Genomic DNA, 18,095 nt, shown 5'->3' with positions numbered 1-18,095 from the left:
AATAATTTATACCCCACTCATCTGACTGGGCTTCCCCAGCCACTCTGGGCGGCTTCCAACAAAATATTGAAAGTAATGAAAAACAATTTTCCAAGCAGCACAGAGGGTAGAATTTATATTTACAAAAGGAAAAGGAAAGGGCACTTAAAGGACTGTTGCTTAGATCAAAATTATCCATTTTCACCCACTGTGGATTCTCATTCTCTGTAATAAGACAGATCATGTGACTGAGTTGGCATACATTAAACTATCATGCAAGATTTGGTGGCTGGATTTTCTAGACATGGGCCGAAAAATTTCCACTCCTGTTTCTGTTTTTGCCAGAATTCTCTGACATCCCTACTTGCAACCCACCAACCTGAGCACAGTCCACCACTCCTGTGCTGTGGCCTGTCCAGTGCTTGATGTCACATCCATCCCAGATGGGCACCTGTAGCAGGCGATGGTGAGCTTCCATACATGACTGGTGGAGTCTGTTCAGTCTAGTGGGTCACAAGCTGGACAGTCCTTTTCTACACGGTGCTTTGAAGGGTTATTTGGTAGAGCTGAAGAAGCAAGGTGTTGGCTATAAACATAATCCTGAAGTAAGACAAGTGAACATCCTTTTTTTGTTCACTGAAAGGTGCAGTAATGCCATAAGCATGTTGGGAGGACTGGTAATTCTAGTTTCAGCAGGGAGCCAGACAAGTGTAAAGAGACATAAAAGAGAATCAAACGAGGATCTGGTTGTGAAACCTGAGCCCATTTCTAGTTCAGTCATATGGAGTGCAAGTTCTGCCAAAACTGCCTTTAATCAACACTTCTTTGCAGTGTTTAACAATTCCCTGCCAAAATGCACAAGGAGATAACTGGCTTGTCACATAGATGGCACACCTATCCTGGTCTCAATTGCACTACCACAGAGCAGGGAACATTCAGAGGGAACTACATTCTGTTTCAATAAAGACCTTAAGTCTATGAATTCACAAGTTCAGAATTGCTAGTTTACACATATTTGGGAACGTTAAAAAATCAAGTTTGTTATGCTTCTGCCAAGAAAAACAGGATGTTAGAAAGTTGCACGTATAGAATGCTCTACTTTCTCCCTGGGGTTGGGGTTGCTGCCCTGTGGGTCCTTGGCAAAGAAACACATATTTCACTACAGAGGTTATCAAAGGGAAATTAATTAGATTTAGCTTCCTGTGGATGATGAACAACACCACAAGGTAAGTATTTATCACTTTGCTTCTATTAACACAACAGTTGTTTCATTAGTACAGTTACCGTGCATTCCCAACTTTTTTGAATGGCAAGAAGTTCTGGGGAACTTCATTTCTTTTGGATTAAAGCCAGCCCTGGAGACTCATGATGTCTTCCTCTGCTTGCATACTTGTAAATAAGCAGGCTCTACAGCAAGTAGCACAACTAGCAATCCTGAATCACATTCCTAAAGAACTGACCTCTGAGGGCACTCCAATTTTAGCCAACTTTGAGCTAAAATTCTGACCAAACTGAGAGTGCAAAGTCCCTCCAGCTGATTCTCCGTCACTCCTGCAAACTCTGATGGGTATGCTATCCCAAGAAGTGGAAAGAGATCTCAGACCATTAAGTTTATTTTGTTAGGCTCACTGACCTTTTTAAATATCTCCCATCAAATTAGCCAGGCAAAACCATTGTGATAGGCCCATTCACAATCATCAAGACAGCCAAACTCATAACATGGCAGGCAAAAAGTTGACAGTGCTCCCTGTTCCTAAAGTACTGTGAAATAAATAATATTGCTTGCTAGGTGGCAAAAGGTCTTAGACATGGACACTTTGCCAAAGGCAAAAATTAAGACCTGTCTGATTTTATATCCTCCAACCTTCATTGCCTCAAGACACATAATATGGTGGGCAGGGTTTCCTTTGGTAACTCCAGCATGATTTGCACTTGTGTTCTCTGTGCTGAATGCTACATCAATGCAAGGGGGAGAGGGCTGGCCATATGAGAGTGGTTGGGACTGCAGCTCACTTCACAACTCCTCTTCCCCTTTCCTCACCCACTTCTGTGCTGAGTAAGGCTTTGGGTTTTACAGCCAGCACAATTGTGTAGCCCAGAACCTTTTTGCTGACAGCACCAAAGCCCTTATTTTGTGCTGACTGTGCTGTATGACACTTGTGCCAAATCCTGAAGAAGCTGAGCCCACAGAGTTGTTGGAAGAACACAATTTCACAAGTTATCTGGGGAGGCTACTGACCAGCAACGTTCAGTTGTGGGTCAAGAAATCAGGAAACAAGGGCAATCAGGAGACAGGTCTTTCAGAACCCTGGACAGATCTCACAGAGCAGGCAACTTGTTCCAACAACTAGTTTCATCTGAGTTCTTACCTATGTCATAAACTCCACCCCTTTTCTGACGAGTAGAACTTAAAACAGGATTCCATTAGACATCGGCTAGTTCTCACTGGGTATGTGATCTGCACTCATGTATGAACCCTGATCATTGTGAGACTTTGGCGGGGTTGCAGTCTTGGGAGGTTATAGCAGCTGGATTTGGCGTCAGAGTCAATGTCCAGAGCATGTCCAGTCTGTGCCACTGTCCCTTCCAGCTCAAATGACCCCCCTCTGTGTCAGTGGTCAGGTTGCTCCTTATGGTGAGGGGCCTTGAAACAGCCCTATCCAATTTGGGGTTTCTGGAGAACAGGCTTGCACCCTTCTAAATCACACTTGAGAGTTGTAAGTTACTATTCATATCCTGATTCATATCCTCATATCCTCATATCTGAGGTCATTTGTATGTTTTCTCAAAGTAAAGAACTCTTTACAAGAAGGGGCTGTTTGCTCCAATAAGGAAGTACCACCAGAAATGGATAATATGAGAATATTGAAGTACATGCAACAAAAATATTAGGAGATGACTTCTAAAAAAAAAGGTTTCTTATCTAGCTTTGTAGATTCTCAGGTTTAAAGCTCTTGGGGTGGGGAAATTTGTGCTTGATATCTTGTGCCCCAGACTACAAAGGGATGGGTGCGGATATGGAAATGAAAGACAGCTGGATCACAGTTTCAGGTCACCTATGCCCATCAACCAGTTCCTGAATACTGTACTTCCTTTGCTTGGTACCTGGTCCTAGTGGTCAACATCATGAAGGCATCACAGGCAAAGTGGCATTCACATTCTGAAATCACTTGCATTACTATAGAAACAGGGAAGGAAATGTCAAGAAGTGGAAGTGAAGGATGGTTCATGCCTGAGGGTTTGGGGGTGGGGAAGTCTATTTCCTACTTATCTGAGAAAAGGAAGTCAAGGCGGAGGGGGGACCACATGAACGAATGGCTAAGAGCAAGGGCCCAGCAGTAATGGGCTCTATTGAGTTTATTCTGATTAGCTAGTTTTGGCTGCAGCTGCTTTGTCAGATCCATGCTGAGTTCAGATGTGGGGGAAGGATTTTATGCAGACTACTCAGAAGAATGTTTCAGATCAACCTTCAGGTCCCCTGTGAAGAAACAGCAAACACAGGATTTGAAAAATGTGAGCTTCTCAGCTGGGTTTTTAAAACCACCACTTTATATAACTGATACCTTGTTGTCCAGAGTTAGGAGACAGTGAAAAGAATCCAATGAAGCTGAATGCTGGTGGATTAAGGGCAGACAGCAGTTCTTCTCCTCACTTTGCAAAGTGCACAAACCACAGAATTCACTCCCACAGGAAGTAACCTCAGCCATCAGCAAGCAGGACTTCAAAAGAGGATCAGGCCAATTCATTCAGGATAAGGCTTTCAGTGGCTTCTGGACAGGATGTTTCTGCTCTGCCTCTGCGGTTGGAGGCACTGCGCCTCTGAAGGGCACTTTCTGGGAACCACAAGGGGGGGGGAGTGCTGTGGTGCTCAGCTCCTGCTTCTGGGCTTTCCACAAGAGTGGCTGGGGAAACCCAGCCAGATGGGTGGGGTATAAATGATTGTTATTGTTGTTATTATTGTTATTGTTGTTATTAGACTGGCCACTGTGAGAATGGGATGCTGGACTAGTGGGCCATTAGTCTGTTCCAATAGGCTCTTCTTATGTGCAGAATCCAGTTCAGAAGCTGGAGAGCTTTTTCCATTTCAGTGCCTTGACTAAGGGAGGAAAGTGGGTGCCTAGGATGATGCACATGGAACCTCCATGCCTGAACACAACTTACTTTTGAATGCCAGATGCAAGGGACAAACCAGAGGAGGCAGTCACATCCCTGTTTTGCTGGCTAGTGCACAGAGGCATCTTGCTGGCTGCTGATAGAAACAGAGTGGAAGGTAACTTTCCTTTCAACAGGAATGGATCAAGAATCAACTGCCAGTCCAATTGGCTTCTGCACATGCCCAATGGGAACAGGATGCTGGGCCAAATGACCTTTGGTCTAATGCAGCAGGGCTCTTCTCAAAGCCCTTCAGTGAGCTTATCTCAGGACCCCTGGTGTGAAGATGGCTAACATGGGGGGTCAGGGGAGGAAGCAGTGTGGTGTGCTAGGGAGTATGTGCTTCAGAGATATCAAAGAGTTCTGGGGCCATCTTAAGGAGAAACAAATGTATTTTGAGGATGAAGATTCCATTTTATAATCTTGTGAAAAAAACTTCATTCCACAATACTTTTAGGTTTTGCTTTGCTTGAGAATAATATGGTTGCCCTTCTGGGACATCTCTGCATTCACACACTTGTGAAAGAAAAATGCTGATTTTGCACTTGTTTCAGCAACAAAGCTTTGCTTTTTTTGGGGGGGGGGAGGAGAGAGATCATTTTTTTTATTACATACCCCTGCAATACATGTAAGAATTAGCCCACCATGTTGCCAGATGCTGCTGGACCTTTGGCATCTGAAATATATATTTTAGGACCCACCTTGTTCTCTTGATTGTAACCTGTTGTAACTGTTTTTAATATTGTATTTGTAAATAGCTGCAACCCACTGTCAGTTCCAGCTAGCCAGCATGGCCAGTGGTTAGGACTGACAGCTGTCGTAATTCAAAAAAACATCTGAAGGGAATCACTGAACCATCAAACCTTGGACTCCACCCATCCCCAATTCCGGCAACGTTTTGCTCATGAAATTTGTGAGATGGCTGGGCATCAATTTAATTCCCTCTCCCTTGCTGGCTCCTAACTGCGCATCACCACCCTGCCTCTTCTGTTTTTAAAGCAGTGTCCCTGGCCTCCCTCTCTTTCTGCTTTTCACCCACCCCCTTCACTCTGACAGGCCGTCAGCAGGTCCTGACTTCTTTTCACGGTTGTAAGGTGCTTAGAGCTTAAGTGCTACAAGATGGTGATGAATATATAAATGGGATGGTGATGAAGAAACACAGCACCCAACAAGCAGCTTAAGAAGCTCTTCTGCTCTTTGAAACTTCCATTTCTTTTCAGCTGCACAAGCAGGGCAGAATTCTTCCCCAGCCCATGGCTCTGGGAGGTTACAGACGCCCTGCACCTCTGGCTCTGCTGCAGCGACTGCAACAGTTTGCAGCTCAAGTGAGAGTGTGTACACAGCAGAACTCTCCTTTCTCTGGTTACTGCTCCTCCCTCCCTTTGAAGAACTGCTCCTATTGGGCAACAGCTGAGCCACTGATGAGCCTTAGGCCCCAGCTTCTTGCCAATCAGTTGATTCATTTCATAGGGATCTTGTTTCACAAACCTAGCCTCAGGTTTTGTGAGTGTGCTGTGTGCGTTTTTTTAAAGGCACTGGGGAAACTTTTAGCATCCAGTGTGCGAAGCCTGCATCCTCCTCTCGAATCCATCATGCTGCAAATCCGGCTGCTCCTGCTCCTGTGCTTTGGGAATCAGCTCAGTCCCAGCCTGGGCTGTCAGCTGCCGTCAGAGTGGAGACCCCTGAGCGAAAGCTGCAGGGCTGAGCTGGCAGAAATCATCGTCTATGCCAAAGTCTTGGCACTGCATCAGGATATGTACAGCATGTTCAACTATTTGCCCTGGCAATATGAAGCCCCGGAAGGGGGACTCTTTTACTCAGCCGAGATTGAGATGCTCTGTGATCAGGCCTGGGGAAGCATGCTGGAAGTCCCTGCGGGATCCCGGCTCAACCTGACGGGACTGGGGTATTTCTCCTGCCACTCTCACACAGTCATGCAGGATTACTCCTACTTCTTCTTCCTCAGGTGAGTACCTCTAGAAAACTCACCAATACCTAATACTAATTAATAGCAATAATAATGTTAAAAAGATACCGTTGCCTAATGTTGCTGAATGACACATGGATTTAATATTACTAATGCTGGGCATTTTGATGGCACTCTAGAATGTTAAAAACACTTCACATACCTTGTTTCAGGTAAGGCCGGTCAATATCATCTCTGCGTTGGAGATGGGAGGCTGAGAGAGTGGCTTGATGGGGGCGGGGGAGGACAGATGCATGGTGAGTTAGAACTATGAAGATATTGCGCAGGGCAAGGTGATAGAATGATGGACTGGGCCACTTCAAGCTGCAGGTGTGTAAACAGCTCTTTGTGTGTAATAAAGCAACATACCAGGGAGAGCTCTGTCTTTCTCCTCGAGGTTCAAGTTTTATTACAGGTAGTGGTGGTTGGGTTTTTTTCAACATAATGGAGCGTTCAAAAATAGGATATGCACAACTGTCTTCTTGTGTGACAGACTCTGCTGTTACCACTTTAGTCTGCATCTCATGCCGTGTGAGATTCAGAGCTGATCTCTCCATGGCTCCCATGTCCAGCCACCATTTTGTTTATTTATGGATGTTCCTCCAAAGAGATCAAGGTGGCATCATCCCCTCTTCTTAAATGGCCACAGCAACCCTGGGAGATACGCCAGGCTGAGATATTGCATCTGGCTCACGTTTACCTGGTGAGCTTCCCGGGCGAGGGGGGCAGGAGGAACCCTGGGTGTGCCCACTGCTTGACCCACAACGCTTGCATGGCACTTGCTTACTCTCAGCCTTACCTAACGCCTTGGCTTTTTGGGAGGATAAAATGGGACTAAAGATTTATACTGCAAAAGTTATAGGATATAAATGAGATCCACAAGAACTCACCATTTTGCTCTCCTTACCTAACTTGCCTATAGAAAGAATAAAAAAATAGGCCAGAAGATTAGGAAGATTTGGCTGTCAGGACCAGTCTAGGCAAGTCACTTCAGCTTGCCTTAGACTTAGTGTGAGTAAATGGGTGCCTTTGAACATGTGCCGAGTGTTTTTCTGTCACCAGGGAATAACAATAATTGTTTTATGAAACTGTTTCAAATGAGGTGATCAGCTGCAAAGGAAACGGCTCCTGTCTCTTTGCTAACTGTGCTGAATTCGACGCCACCATCGTAGTTCCACACCATTACAATAAGGATTTCCAGAGCTTAAAGCTTGGGACACAAGAATTCTCCTGTTATAAATTCGTTTCAATGTTATCATTGGATGAGAGAGTATTTAATAAATACAACTTATTAAAGTTTGTTTAGTACAGTTGTAGTTTTTTGTGTCTGGGAAACATTTAAAAATGGTCAGTCTCTCTCAAAAAGTTGTTTTATTCATCATATATTTCACTTCAAACTTAAGCTTAGTATACATCTTGTTCTCCTAGGAAGATTGTATACTTAGAACCAGTTCTGGTTAAAATTCAGATTCTTGTGTATTTATTATGTATTCATTAAATTTATTATAACCCACCCTTCCTCCCAAAGGAGCCCAAGGTGGCAAACCTTGCTAATTTTAATTTCCTTATCCTGAGTTTATTAATGGGCCAGTTGAGATGCAGTATTTCAATACATAAGATGACTCTGGGAAATGGTTCTGTGACTGCCAGCACGTGGCAGATGTTATGTCACAATTGGTCAACGCATGCAGGTTTTTTATGGGTTTGGACCCCATGGCTGCGCTTGTCCTTCAGCAAGAGACGTGAATAGCAACTTCCTACCAAACAATTCCTACTGTGGTGATCAGCTGCAAAGGAAGACAGGACTCCCGTCTCTTTGATGGTTGTGTAAAAGGATGGATTTAAGCAGGTGCTGGTTGGTTTTCTTTTCTTTTTTCACCTGCTGAGCTTCATCTGTCCAAGCCTCTCTCCTATCCAACTGTTGCAAGAGCCCCGTTTTGCAGTTAGCCAACTGATCAGTGGACAAAACACAATTCCTGATATTCTTATAGACCACAGTGAAAGGAAGAGACAGAAACTGGATGCTTATCCATGTAAACCAGCTTTGTATGTGGCTCTCTTGCTTACACATGGAATTCTGTGTTTAAGTGTTTGTGAAGTCTGGTGACTCAACAGCGGCATTTCATTTTAAAGATTATCTGAGGTGATGAATGTGTTCTTTAATTGTAGTTTGAGAAGTTCCATGACAGAGTTGTGCAACTGTGCATCTGAAAAACAGTAAGCCTCCACTGCCTGATCCCAGACTGCCTGTTTATTGGACCATCATCCTTATTTCATATAATCATAGAATTGTAGACTTAGAAGGGACCTCCAAGGATCATCTAGTCCAACATGGCAGATTTCTTTGCGGAAAGATTCATGTTGGCTAATGAATAAGCATTCACTCTGTGTTGTAGTCTCAGGGAGGTACTCGCCTGGTAGCAGAGTCCATATGCAAGGTCCAGTCCAGTCCAAAGGTCAGAAGCATCTCAGTTCATGTCGTCAGACGACCCGGGGGTCAAGAAAGCCGAGGGTCCAAGGTTACAAGAAGCAAGAAGCAGCAAGGTCTGGCCAGGAAGGACAAAAGTTGTTTCCAGCAACTGACCAAGGCTAGAAACCCTGCTTAAGAAAGCTGAGGCCAGCTGGTTCTCATCAGGAGCAAGAAGGCTGCAGCTGGTCAGCAACAGGTGGAGTTACTTTGCCTTCTGCTCCTTCAGGCTGCTGCTCAGCAGCTGAAGCTGACTCCTGGCCCATGACACTATCCTCCTCCGCAAGGTGCCCCCCAACCCGCCGGCTGCGTGTCAGCTTATGGGGGAATTGTCAGGCCAAACGGGGAGCATGGACATACGAAGCATAGAATCATAGAATCATAGAATCATAGAGTTGGAAGAGACCACAAGGGCCATCGAGTCCAACCCCCTGCCAAGCAGGAAACACCATCATCTTCCCATGAGCGTTCCTCAGGGCCGTAGCCCTTCCAGTCCACCAAATACTGCAAGAAACGTTGGCATTGACAGGAGTCCACAATTTGTGCCACTTCAAATTCTGGCTCCCCTTCCACAAAGATGGGTGGCAGAGGGGGAAGCTCCAGTTGGTGCATACTGGCAGGGACCGCAGGGATGAGCAAGGCATGGTGAAAGACCGGGTGTACCTTATAGGAAGCCAGGAGCTTGACCCGGCAGGCCATTGGGTTGATCTTGGCCTGCAGGAAAGAATCATAGAATCATAGAATCATAGAATCATAGAGTTGGAAGAGACCACAAGGGCCATCGAGTCCAACCCCCTGCCAAGCAGGAAACACCATCAGAGCACTCCTGACATATGGTTGTCAAGCCTCTGCTTAAAGACCTCCAAAGTAGGAGACTCCACCACACTCCTTGGCAGCAAATTCCACTGTCGAACAGCTCTTACTGTCAGGAAGTTCTTCCTAATGTTTAGGTGGAATCTTCTTTCTTGTAGTTTGGATCCATTGCTCCGTGTCCGCTTCTCCGGAGCAGCAGAAAACAACCTTTCTCCCTCCTCTATGTGACATCCTTTTATATATTTGAACATGGCTATCATATCACCCCTTAACCTCCTCTTCTCCAGGCTAAACATGCCCAGCTCCCTTAGCCGTTCCTCATAAGGCATCGTTTCCAGGCCTTTGACCATTTTGGTTGCCCTCCTCTGGACACGTTCCAGTTTGTCAGTGTCCTCCTTGAATTGTGGTGCCCAGAACTGGACACAGTACTCCAGGTGTGGTCTGACCAGAGCAGAATACAGTGGCACTATTACTTCCCTTGATCTAGATGCTATACTCCTATTGATGCAGCCCAGAATTGCATTGGCTTTTTTAGCTGCCGCGTCACACTGTTGGCTCATGTCAAGTTTGTGGTCAACCAAGACTCCTAGATCCTTTTCACATGTACTGCTCTCAAGCCAGGTGTCACCCATCTTGTATTTGTGCCTCTCATTTTTTTTGCCCAAGTGCAATACTTTACATTTCTCCCTATTAAAATTCATCTTGTTTATTTTTGCCCAGTTCTCTAATCTGTCAAGGTCGTTTTGAAGTGTGATCCTGTCCTCTGGGGTGTTAGCCACCCCTCCCAGTTTGGTGTCATCTGCAAATTTGATCAGGATGCCCTTGAGTCCATCATCCAAGTCGTTGATAAAGATGTTGAATAAGACCGGGCCCAAGACAGAACCCTGTGGCACCCCACTAGTCACTCTTCTCCAGGATGAAGAGGAACCATTGATGAGCACCCTTTGGGTTCGGTCAGTCAGCCAGTTACAAATCCACTGAGTGGTAGCATAGTCAAGACCGCATTTTACCAGCTTCTTTACAAGAATATCATGGGGCACCTTGTCAAATGCCTTGCTGAAATCAAGGTAGGCTACATCCACTGCGTTCCCTTCATCTACCAGGCTTGTAATTCTGTCAAAAAATGAGATCAGGTTAGTCTGACATGACTTATTTTTCAGAAATCCATGCTGACTATTGGTGATCACAGCATTCCTTTCTAGGTGCTCACAGACTGTTTGCTTAATGATCTGCTCCAGAATCTTCCCTGCTATTGATGTCAGACTGACTAGGCGGTAATTATTTGGGTCCTCTCTTTTCCCCTTTTTGAAAATAGGGACAACATTTGCCCTCCTCCAGTCTGCCGGGACTTCGCCTGTTCTCCAGGAATTCTCAAAGATGACTGCCAGTGGTTCTGAGATCACATCTGCCAGTTCTTTTAATACTCTTGGATGCAGTTCATCTGGCCCTGGAGACTTGAATACATCTAAACTAGCCAAATATTCTTGTACTATCTCCTTAGTTATTCTGGGCTGTGTTTCCTTTGCTGAATCATTTGCTCCAAATTCTTCAGGTCGGGCATTGTTTTCTTTATCGGAGAAGACTGAGGCAAAGAAGGCATTGAGGAGTTCAGCCCTTTCTGTGTCCCCTGTTTGCATTTCACCATCTTCTCCTCTGAGTGACCCCACTGTTTCTTTGTTCTTCCTTTTGCTACGAACATACCCATAAAAGCCTTTTTTGTCGCTTTTAACCTCTCTAGCAAGCCTGAGTTCATTCTGTGCTTTAGCTTTTCTGACCTTGTGTCTACACGTGCTGGCTATTTGTTTGAATTCCTCTTTGGTGGTTTCCCCCCTTTTCCATTTTTTGTACACATCCTTTTTTAATCTTAATTCAGTTAAAAGTTCTTTAGATAGCCACCCTGGCTTCTTTAGGCACCTTCCATGTTTCCGTCTCATTGGTATTGCCTGACGTTGTGCTTTTAGTATCTCCCTCTTAACAAACTCCCAGCCATCATGAACTCCCTTTCCTTTTAGTATTGTTGTCCATGGGATCTCACCCAGCACTTCCCTAAGTTTTATGAAGTCGGCTTTCTTAAAGTCAAGAAATTGAGTCCTAGTATGCTTGGCTGCTCCTTTCCGCTGTATAGTAAACTTCAGAAGAGCATGATCACTCGCGCCTAATGATCCTTCCACTTCTACCCCACTAACCAGGTCATCAACATTGGTTAGGACCAGATCTAAAATGGCTGTTCCTCTTGTTGCTTCTCCCACTTTCTGGACAATGAAGTTGTCTGCAAGGCCAGTGAGGAATCTGTTTGACCTTATGCTCTTGGCTGAGTTTGACGTCCAACAAATATCTGGGTAATTGAAGTCCCCCATTACTACTATCTCCCTTCCTTTTGCATGCTTGGCCATCTGTTCCAGGAAGGCATCATCTATGTCCTCCGTTTGGCTTGGGGATCTATAGTAAACTCCCACAATGAGGTCTCTGTTATTCTTCTCTCCCTTAATTTTGACCCAAATGCTCTCACTTTGGCTTTGAGGATCTAAATCTTGGATCTCTTCACAGGTATACACATCCCTGACATATAACGCCACTCCTCCTCCTTTCTTGTCTGGTCTGTTTCTCTGAAATAGATTGTATCCCCCCATTATTACATTCCAATCGTGGGACTTATCCCACCAGGTTTCAGTGATGCCTATTATGTCATATTTAGTTTGCTGTACCAAGAGCTCAAGCTCATCTTGTTTATTTCCCATGCTTTGCGCATTAGTGTACAGACATTGAAGTCCATTAATCATTCCCCCGTGTCTCTTATTTAAGGATTTTTTCCTCCCACCACTAGGTCCGCGTGCTGTTTGCTCCATTTGGTCTATGACATTTGGATGATCATCTTCATTAATTGATAGACTCCTACCTTCAGGAGCACTGTCTCCCTCCCCCACATTAGTCAGTTTAAAGCCCTCCTGATGAGGTTTCTGAGATTTTTGGCAAAAACATTTCTCCCAACCGTTGTGAGGTGCAGCCCATCACTTGCCAGAAGTCCATCTTCAAGAAACTGCAGTCCGTGATCTAAGAATCCAAACCGTTCCTGTTTACACCATTTGCGAAGCCAGCTGTTCACTTCCACTATTTCCCCCTCTCTCCCTGGGCCACGTCGTTCAACTGGGAGGACAGATGAGATGACAATTTGTGCATTTAGTTGCTTCAATTTCCTGCCGAGAGCCTCGTAGTCTCTTTTGATCTTCTGGAGGCTATTGCTTGCAGTGTCATTGGTTCCCACATGAACCAAGAGGAAGGGGTATTTGTCAGTGGGTTTTATGATTCCTTGCAGTCGTTCAGTTACATCTTGGATCATAGCCCCGGGGAGACAGCACACTTCCCGAGACATCTTGTCAGGCCCACAGATCACTGCTTCTGTTCCCCTCAGTAGGGAATCCCCTATCACCACTACACGCCTCCTCTTAGGTTTGGTCGGGGTTCTTCCGTGAGCTGTCCGTTCCAAGGTCGCCTGCACATTCCCTGAGGACTGACTTTGCTGCTCGTCTTCATATACCTGATCGACTGTAATGAGGGAGAGATCCTCAAATGGAGTCTGCACTTCGTCTTCCATGCTAGGGGAGAGGACCTCAAAGCGATTGTGTATTTCTAAGCAATCAGAGTGAACCCTGGGCCTCCTACTTCTTTGAGTGACGTTTCTCCATATATCTGGCTCCTGTGTTGGTGAACTATCCTCCTTCTCAGGGGAGTCCCCTGTCTCCTCCTTGGTGGAGACGGTGTGCTCTGTTGCTTCCAAGAAGAGCTCCAGCTCTCTAATTCTTTGGAGCGTAGCTACACGTTCCTCCAGTTGCAGGACTTTGTCTTTTAAGAGGGCAATCAACATGCAATTGCTGCAGGTAAAGCTGCCTGCAACCTTTGGCAAGATGGCAAACATTGCGCAGGAATCGCAGGCGACTGCAGCTGTTCCCTCCCCTTCCATCTTGAGATCGTGTCGTTGGGGTTGGCTACAGAGGTCCTGCATCATAAAAAGCTTGAAGACAGGACAAATAACTCCCCCCCCACAAAAAAAACCTAGATCTCCCCCAACAAACGTTTGAGACTAGCTCCCCTAAATCTAAAAGATGGATTTAACTGCGCGCGCCGCTAGGCGCGCGCCGCTGCCCTGCAAACTCTGATAAGCTCCTCCCACAGCTAATCCCCTGCCTCAACAGAAACCCTGCCCCCTCTGACCTTTACACAGGGAAAACAGCTAATCAGCCAGAAAGAAACACACACTCCAAGAGACTGAGGAATTGGGGTCCCAGTTTCCGTGAAGGGTTCTGGACCGGCAGGTGCCGGGTGGAGAGCCAGACCAAGTCCCCCACTGCCAGGGGCTTGCTGATGTCAGTCAGCAAAATGCTTGTAATCCTCCTTTGCCCATTGGAGCTGCTTGCGGAGAACCCAATGGATGGTCCGCAGCTCCTGCAAAAACTGTTCTGCTGCCGGAAGCATGGAAGGAGATGACAGCAGGGAAAAGAAGCGGGGAAACCCATAGTTGGCAAAGAATGGGGAGAGGCATGTCAAAGTGTGGAGAGCACTGTTATAAGAGAATTCAGCAGCCGCCAGGAGTGAGAGTCAGTTGTTCTGATGGAAACTGACAAAGCACCACAGGTACTGTTCCAGGATTGCACATTCTGTTTGCCCATCCAATTGGGGGTGGTAGGCAGAGGAGAGATGGAGCTGCACCCTCAAACCTGTCAAAGGGCCTGCCAAAAGTGAGCAGTAAATTGCGGTCCCCTATCAGATACCACCATGCAGGCAGAACACCTCTCTCAAGAAGAGGTCTGCACTTGTTTGGGCTGAGGGGAGGCCAGTGCAAGGGAGAAAATGTGCTATCTTGGTCAAGGTATCCACCACTACCAAAATGGTAGTCGCCCCTTGGGATGAAGGCAGGTCCATGACAAAGTCCAGTGACACAGTCTGCCAGGGCCATTCAGGCATTGGTAGAGGTAGAAGGTGTCCTGCCGGCTTGCCAGGGATGTCTTTAGCCCAATGACAGACTGGGCAGGAAGCCACATATTGCTCCACCTCTTCCCAAAAACAAGGCCACCAAAAGTCCCTGGCCACCAAATGAAGAGTTTTGAAGTGTCTGAAATGCCTTGCCGGTAGACGGTCATAGCATAACCGCAGAACAGTTCCCTGCTGTGGACCAGGAAGCACATAATAATGGCCCCCCAACTGCAGCAAGTCCTGGTGCACCACCCAGTGGTGAGGAGAGTGTCTAGCCTGGTCAGCCAATTCTTGCCACCAGTGCTGCACATAGGCGTCCCACTGTTGCTGCTCCCGCAGCTCCCACAAAAAGTCCCTAGGAATCTGGGCCGTAGCAAAACTGGCAGGAGGCAATATCATGGGTGTACGTGACGCATCGTCAGACCTCTCATACTCTGGCTTCCAAGAAAGGGCATCAGCCCACTGGTTCAGGCTGCCGGGAATATAGGTAACCTTGAAATCAAAGTGGGAGAAGAACTGGGACCATTAGATCTGGCGCTGATTCAGCTTCTTGGCTGACAGGAGTTGTCCTGGGTTCCGATTGTCCATCCGAACTGGATAACGGGCCCGCTCCAACAAATGATGCCACGACTCAAATGCTACTTGGATAGCCAATACTTCCTTGTCCCAAATGTCATAATTCCGCTCTGCCGGTTGACATTTTCAGGAGTAGTACCCACAGGGAAAGAGCACCAAAGACTGGGGATTGGCCTGCAGTGAGTTGGCCCCTACCGCAACATCCGAGTCATCAGTTTCCACCACAAACAGCCGTGCCAAGTCTGGTTGCCGATGGATGGGTTGTGAAGTAAACACAACCTTCAAGGAGTCTAATGCCCCTGAGGGAAAGAACTGGAGGGAGAATTGGAGAGTTGGTTCTGGTCCGTGTGTGTAACATCCACTCTGAGGAGCAGAATATCCACAGCTAGAGAAAAGGTCTCTGAGCTTAGATACAAAGACCGAGTGTAGTATCTCGGGAGAGTATTCAGACAGGAGTAACGGGCAGGCTGAGTTTGAACAAGGAGAAGTAGAGTCTGTGAGGATAAAGTCTCCTTGGGTCTCCTGTCAGTCAGGAGGGGAGGGATCCTCTAGACAGAGAAGCTCCCAGACCAGTTAAGAGGGGTGTGGGATCCCCTGGATCCCCTGGGATGGAAGTACCTCAGGAGTGGGAGTGAGGGAAGGTTGGGAAACTGACGGAAAGTCCCCCCTTCTTTAGGAGACAAAGTGTTAAGCTGAAACACCTTCACAACCACTAAGTGAAGGAGCTGAAGTGAAATAATGGGAGAGAAGCTGAGCATTGACCATCTAGGCTGGAAACCTGTAACATCGAACTGAAGGGTATTAACTGAAAATAAGCAGCTGAAGTTGAAAAGAAGCTGAGTATTTACTACCTTGTTTAGAAGCCTGAAACACCCACTAGAGTTTAGTATAGAATCATAGAACTGTAGAGTTGGAAGGGACCCTGGTGATCATCTAGTCCAACCCCCTTCAATGCAAGAATATGCAAGTGTCCCATATGGAATCAAATCTGCAATAGCACTACACTGTAACCAACTGTCATCCACACAGTTGATGAAAAGTTACGTTCCACTGAGATTTGAACTCACATCTCTGGATTCAGAGTCCAGAGTGCTAACCGTTACACCATGGAGCCACGGTAATTATAATAATAATAATTATTAATAAGTTAACTGTTTTCCTGAAAACACATTATCTCTTGACACGTCCTTTGTTTTACCAACTTTGTTCTCTAAAATAAATCTTTCTAATTTGTCCAACTTCTTTGAATCTTCAAGTATCTAGTTTTACCTTCACACAAAAACCACCAGATAACCCAAAGTGGCTATAATTAGAATATATGAAGGTGGGATTCGCCACAATTGGTAGCCAGAGAGGTGGGATCTGCTATGTTATTTGCCATTTTCAAGGGCTGAAAACAGAAATATAATGGCAAGAGGGAATAAATGTTGAGACAAAGATGGGAGTAGTTTTTACGTGCAGATATTAACAGGGGACACCCTGTGGTGAGTGCCTGAGGGCCCTGCTCTTGCCACTTACCATCTGGCTTGGGGCGGGGCCTGGGGCCTCACAAGGACTGCTCTGCTGCCCAGGAAGACTCTCCTGCATGAGTGCCTGAGGGCCCTGCTCTTGCCACTTACCATCTGGCTTGGGGCGGGGCCTGGGGACTCACAAGGACTGCTCTGCTGCCCAGGAAGACTCCCCTGTGGTGAGTGCCTGAGGGCCCTGCTCTTGCCACTTACCATCTGGCTTGGGGCGGGGCCTGGGGCCTCACAAGGACTGCTCTGCTGCCCAGGAAGACTCCCCTGTGGTGAGTGCCTGAGGGCCCTGCTCTTGCCGCTTACCATCTGGCTTGGGGCGGGGCCTGGGGCCTCACAAGGACTGCTCTGCTGCCCAGGAAGACTCTCCTGCGTGAGTGCCTGAGGGCCCTGCTCTTGCCACTTACCATCTGGCTTGGGGCGGGGCCTGGGGCCTCACAAGGACTGCTCTGCTGCCCAGGAAGACTCCCCTGTGGTGAGTGCCTGAGAGCCCTGCTCTTGCCGCTTACCATCTGGCTTGGGGCGGGGCCTGGGGCCTCACAAGGACTGCTCTGCTGCCCAGGAAGACTCTCCTGCGTGAGTGCCTGAGGGCCCTGCTCTTGCCACTTACCATCTGGCTTGGGGCGGGGCCTGGGGCCTCACAAGGACTGCTCTGCTGCCCAGGAAGACTCTCCTGCGTGAGTGCCTGAGGGCCCTGCTCTTGCCACTTACCATCTGGCTTGGGGCGGGGCCTGGGGCCTCACAAGGACTGCTCTGCTGCCCAGGAAGACTCTCCTGCGTGAGTGCCTGAGGGCCCTGCTCCTTCTTGCCACTTACCACCTGGCCTAGGGAGGGCCTGACAGGCCTCACAAGGACTGCTCCTGCCACTTACTATCTGGCCCAGGGTGGGGCCTCACAAGGATGGTTGTTGCCATTGATGCTGCTACTGCCCAGGAGGACCCGGAGGAGTGCAGAGCCCTTTTTAACATGTTTTGTTTTGTTTTTGTTTTTTAATATTTCCTTTCCTTTTCGATTCTATATATGGGGTGGGATGGATGTTTGGGTGGGCTGGGGAATTTGTTAGATTTTGATGAATTTGTAATTCTAGCAGTTTTTGTTTGTATTGTTGTATTGTTTTCTGGGTTGTTTTTGTTTTTTGTTTTTACTGTTTTAAGGTTTTATTGTTCTAGGCTGCGAAAGAATAATATTAATTGCCATCAATGGAGGCCACTATGAGGCCTGGGATTGCTACCGTGGAGGGGCGAGGGAGGTATGGCGGTGGGGGCAGATGTTACAGGCGAAGGGGATCGAGATATGGATACGCTCGTACCCTTTCCAATCTGCGCCCCATCCCGAGGGACGAGGGTAGGGTGAGCAAGGATTACTCACCTCCGTCACTGGTGCTGTGCAATGCCAGGTCTATAGGCAATAAAACCGCCACCCTGCGAGATTTCTTTATCTCGCAGGGGGTCGACCTGGCTTGTGTGACGGAGACCTGGGTGCGCGAAGGGGCAACAGTTACCTTACGAGAGATGGCGCCCCCGGGTTTCTCTGTCCTCCACCAGTCGCGGACTGTGGGCCGGGGGGGAGGGGTGGCATTATTAATCCGGGAAGATTGTCCTTTCAGGGCTCTACCATCGCCATCGATCCCCGGCATTGAATGTGTTGGCCTAGTGTG

General features: G+C 47.2%; 1 protein-coding gene across 1 annotated transcript in view; it reads left to right on the top strand.

The window, feature by feature from the left end:
• Positions 1 to 3,477: 3,477 nt before the first annotated feature.
• CCDC3 (coiled-coil domain containing 3) overlaps positions 3,478 to 18,095 on the top strand; it is a 73,870-nt gene continuing 59,252 nt past the window's right edge. Inside the window, exons 1-2 of the mRNA XM_082240162.1 lie at positions 3,478 to 3,492; positions 5,664 to 6,097. Coding sequence (XP_082096288.1) covers positions 5,724 to 6,097 — 374 coding nt within the window. The 5' untranslated portion in view covers positions 3,478 to 3,492; positions 5,664 to 5,723. The remainder of the gene's footprint in view (positions 3,493 to 5,663; positions 6,098 to 18,095) is intronic.

The sequence above is a fragment of the Podarcis vaucheri genome, assembly GCF_965113315.1.
Source record: "Podarcis vaucheri genome assembly, chromosome: 10".
NCBI lineage: Eukaryota > Metazoa > Chordata > Lepidosauria > Squamata > Lacertidae > Podarcis > Podarcis vaucheri.
This window is presented reverse-complemented; position numbering and strand designations above follow the sequence as displayed.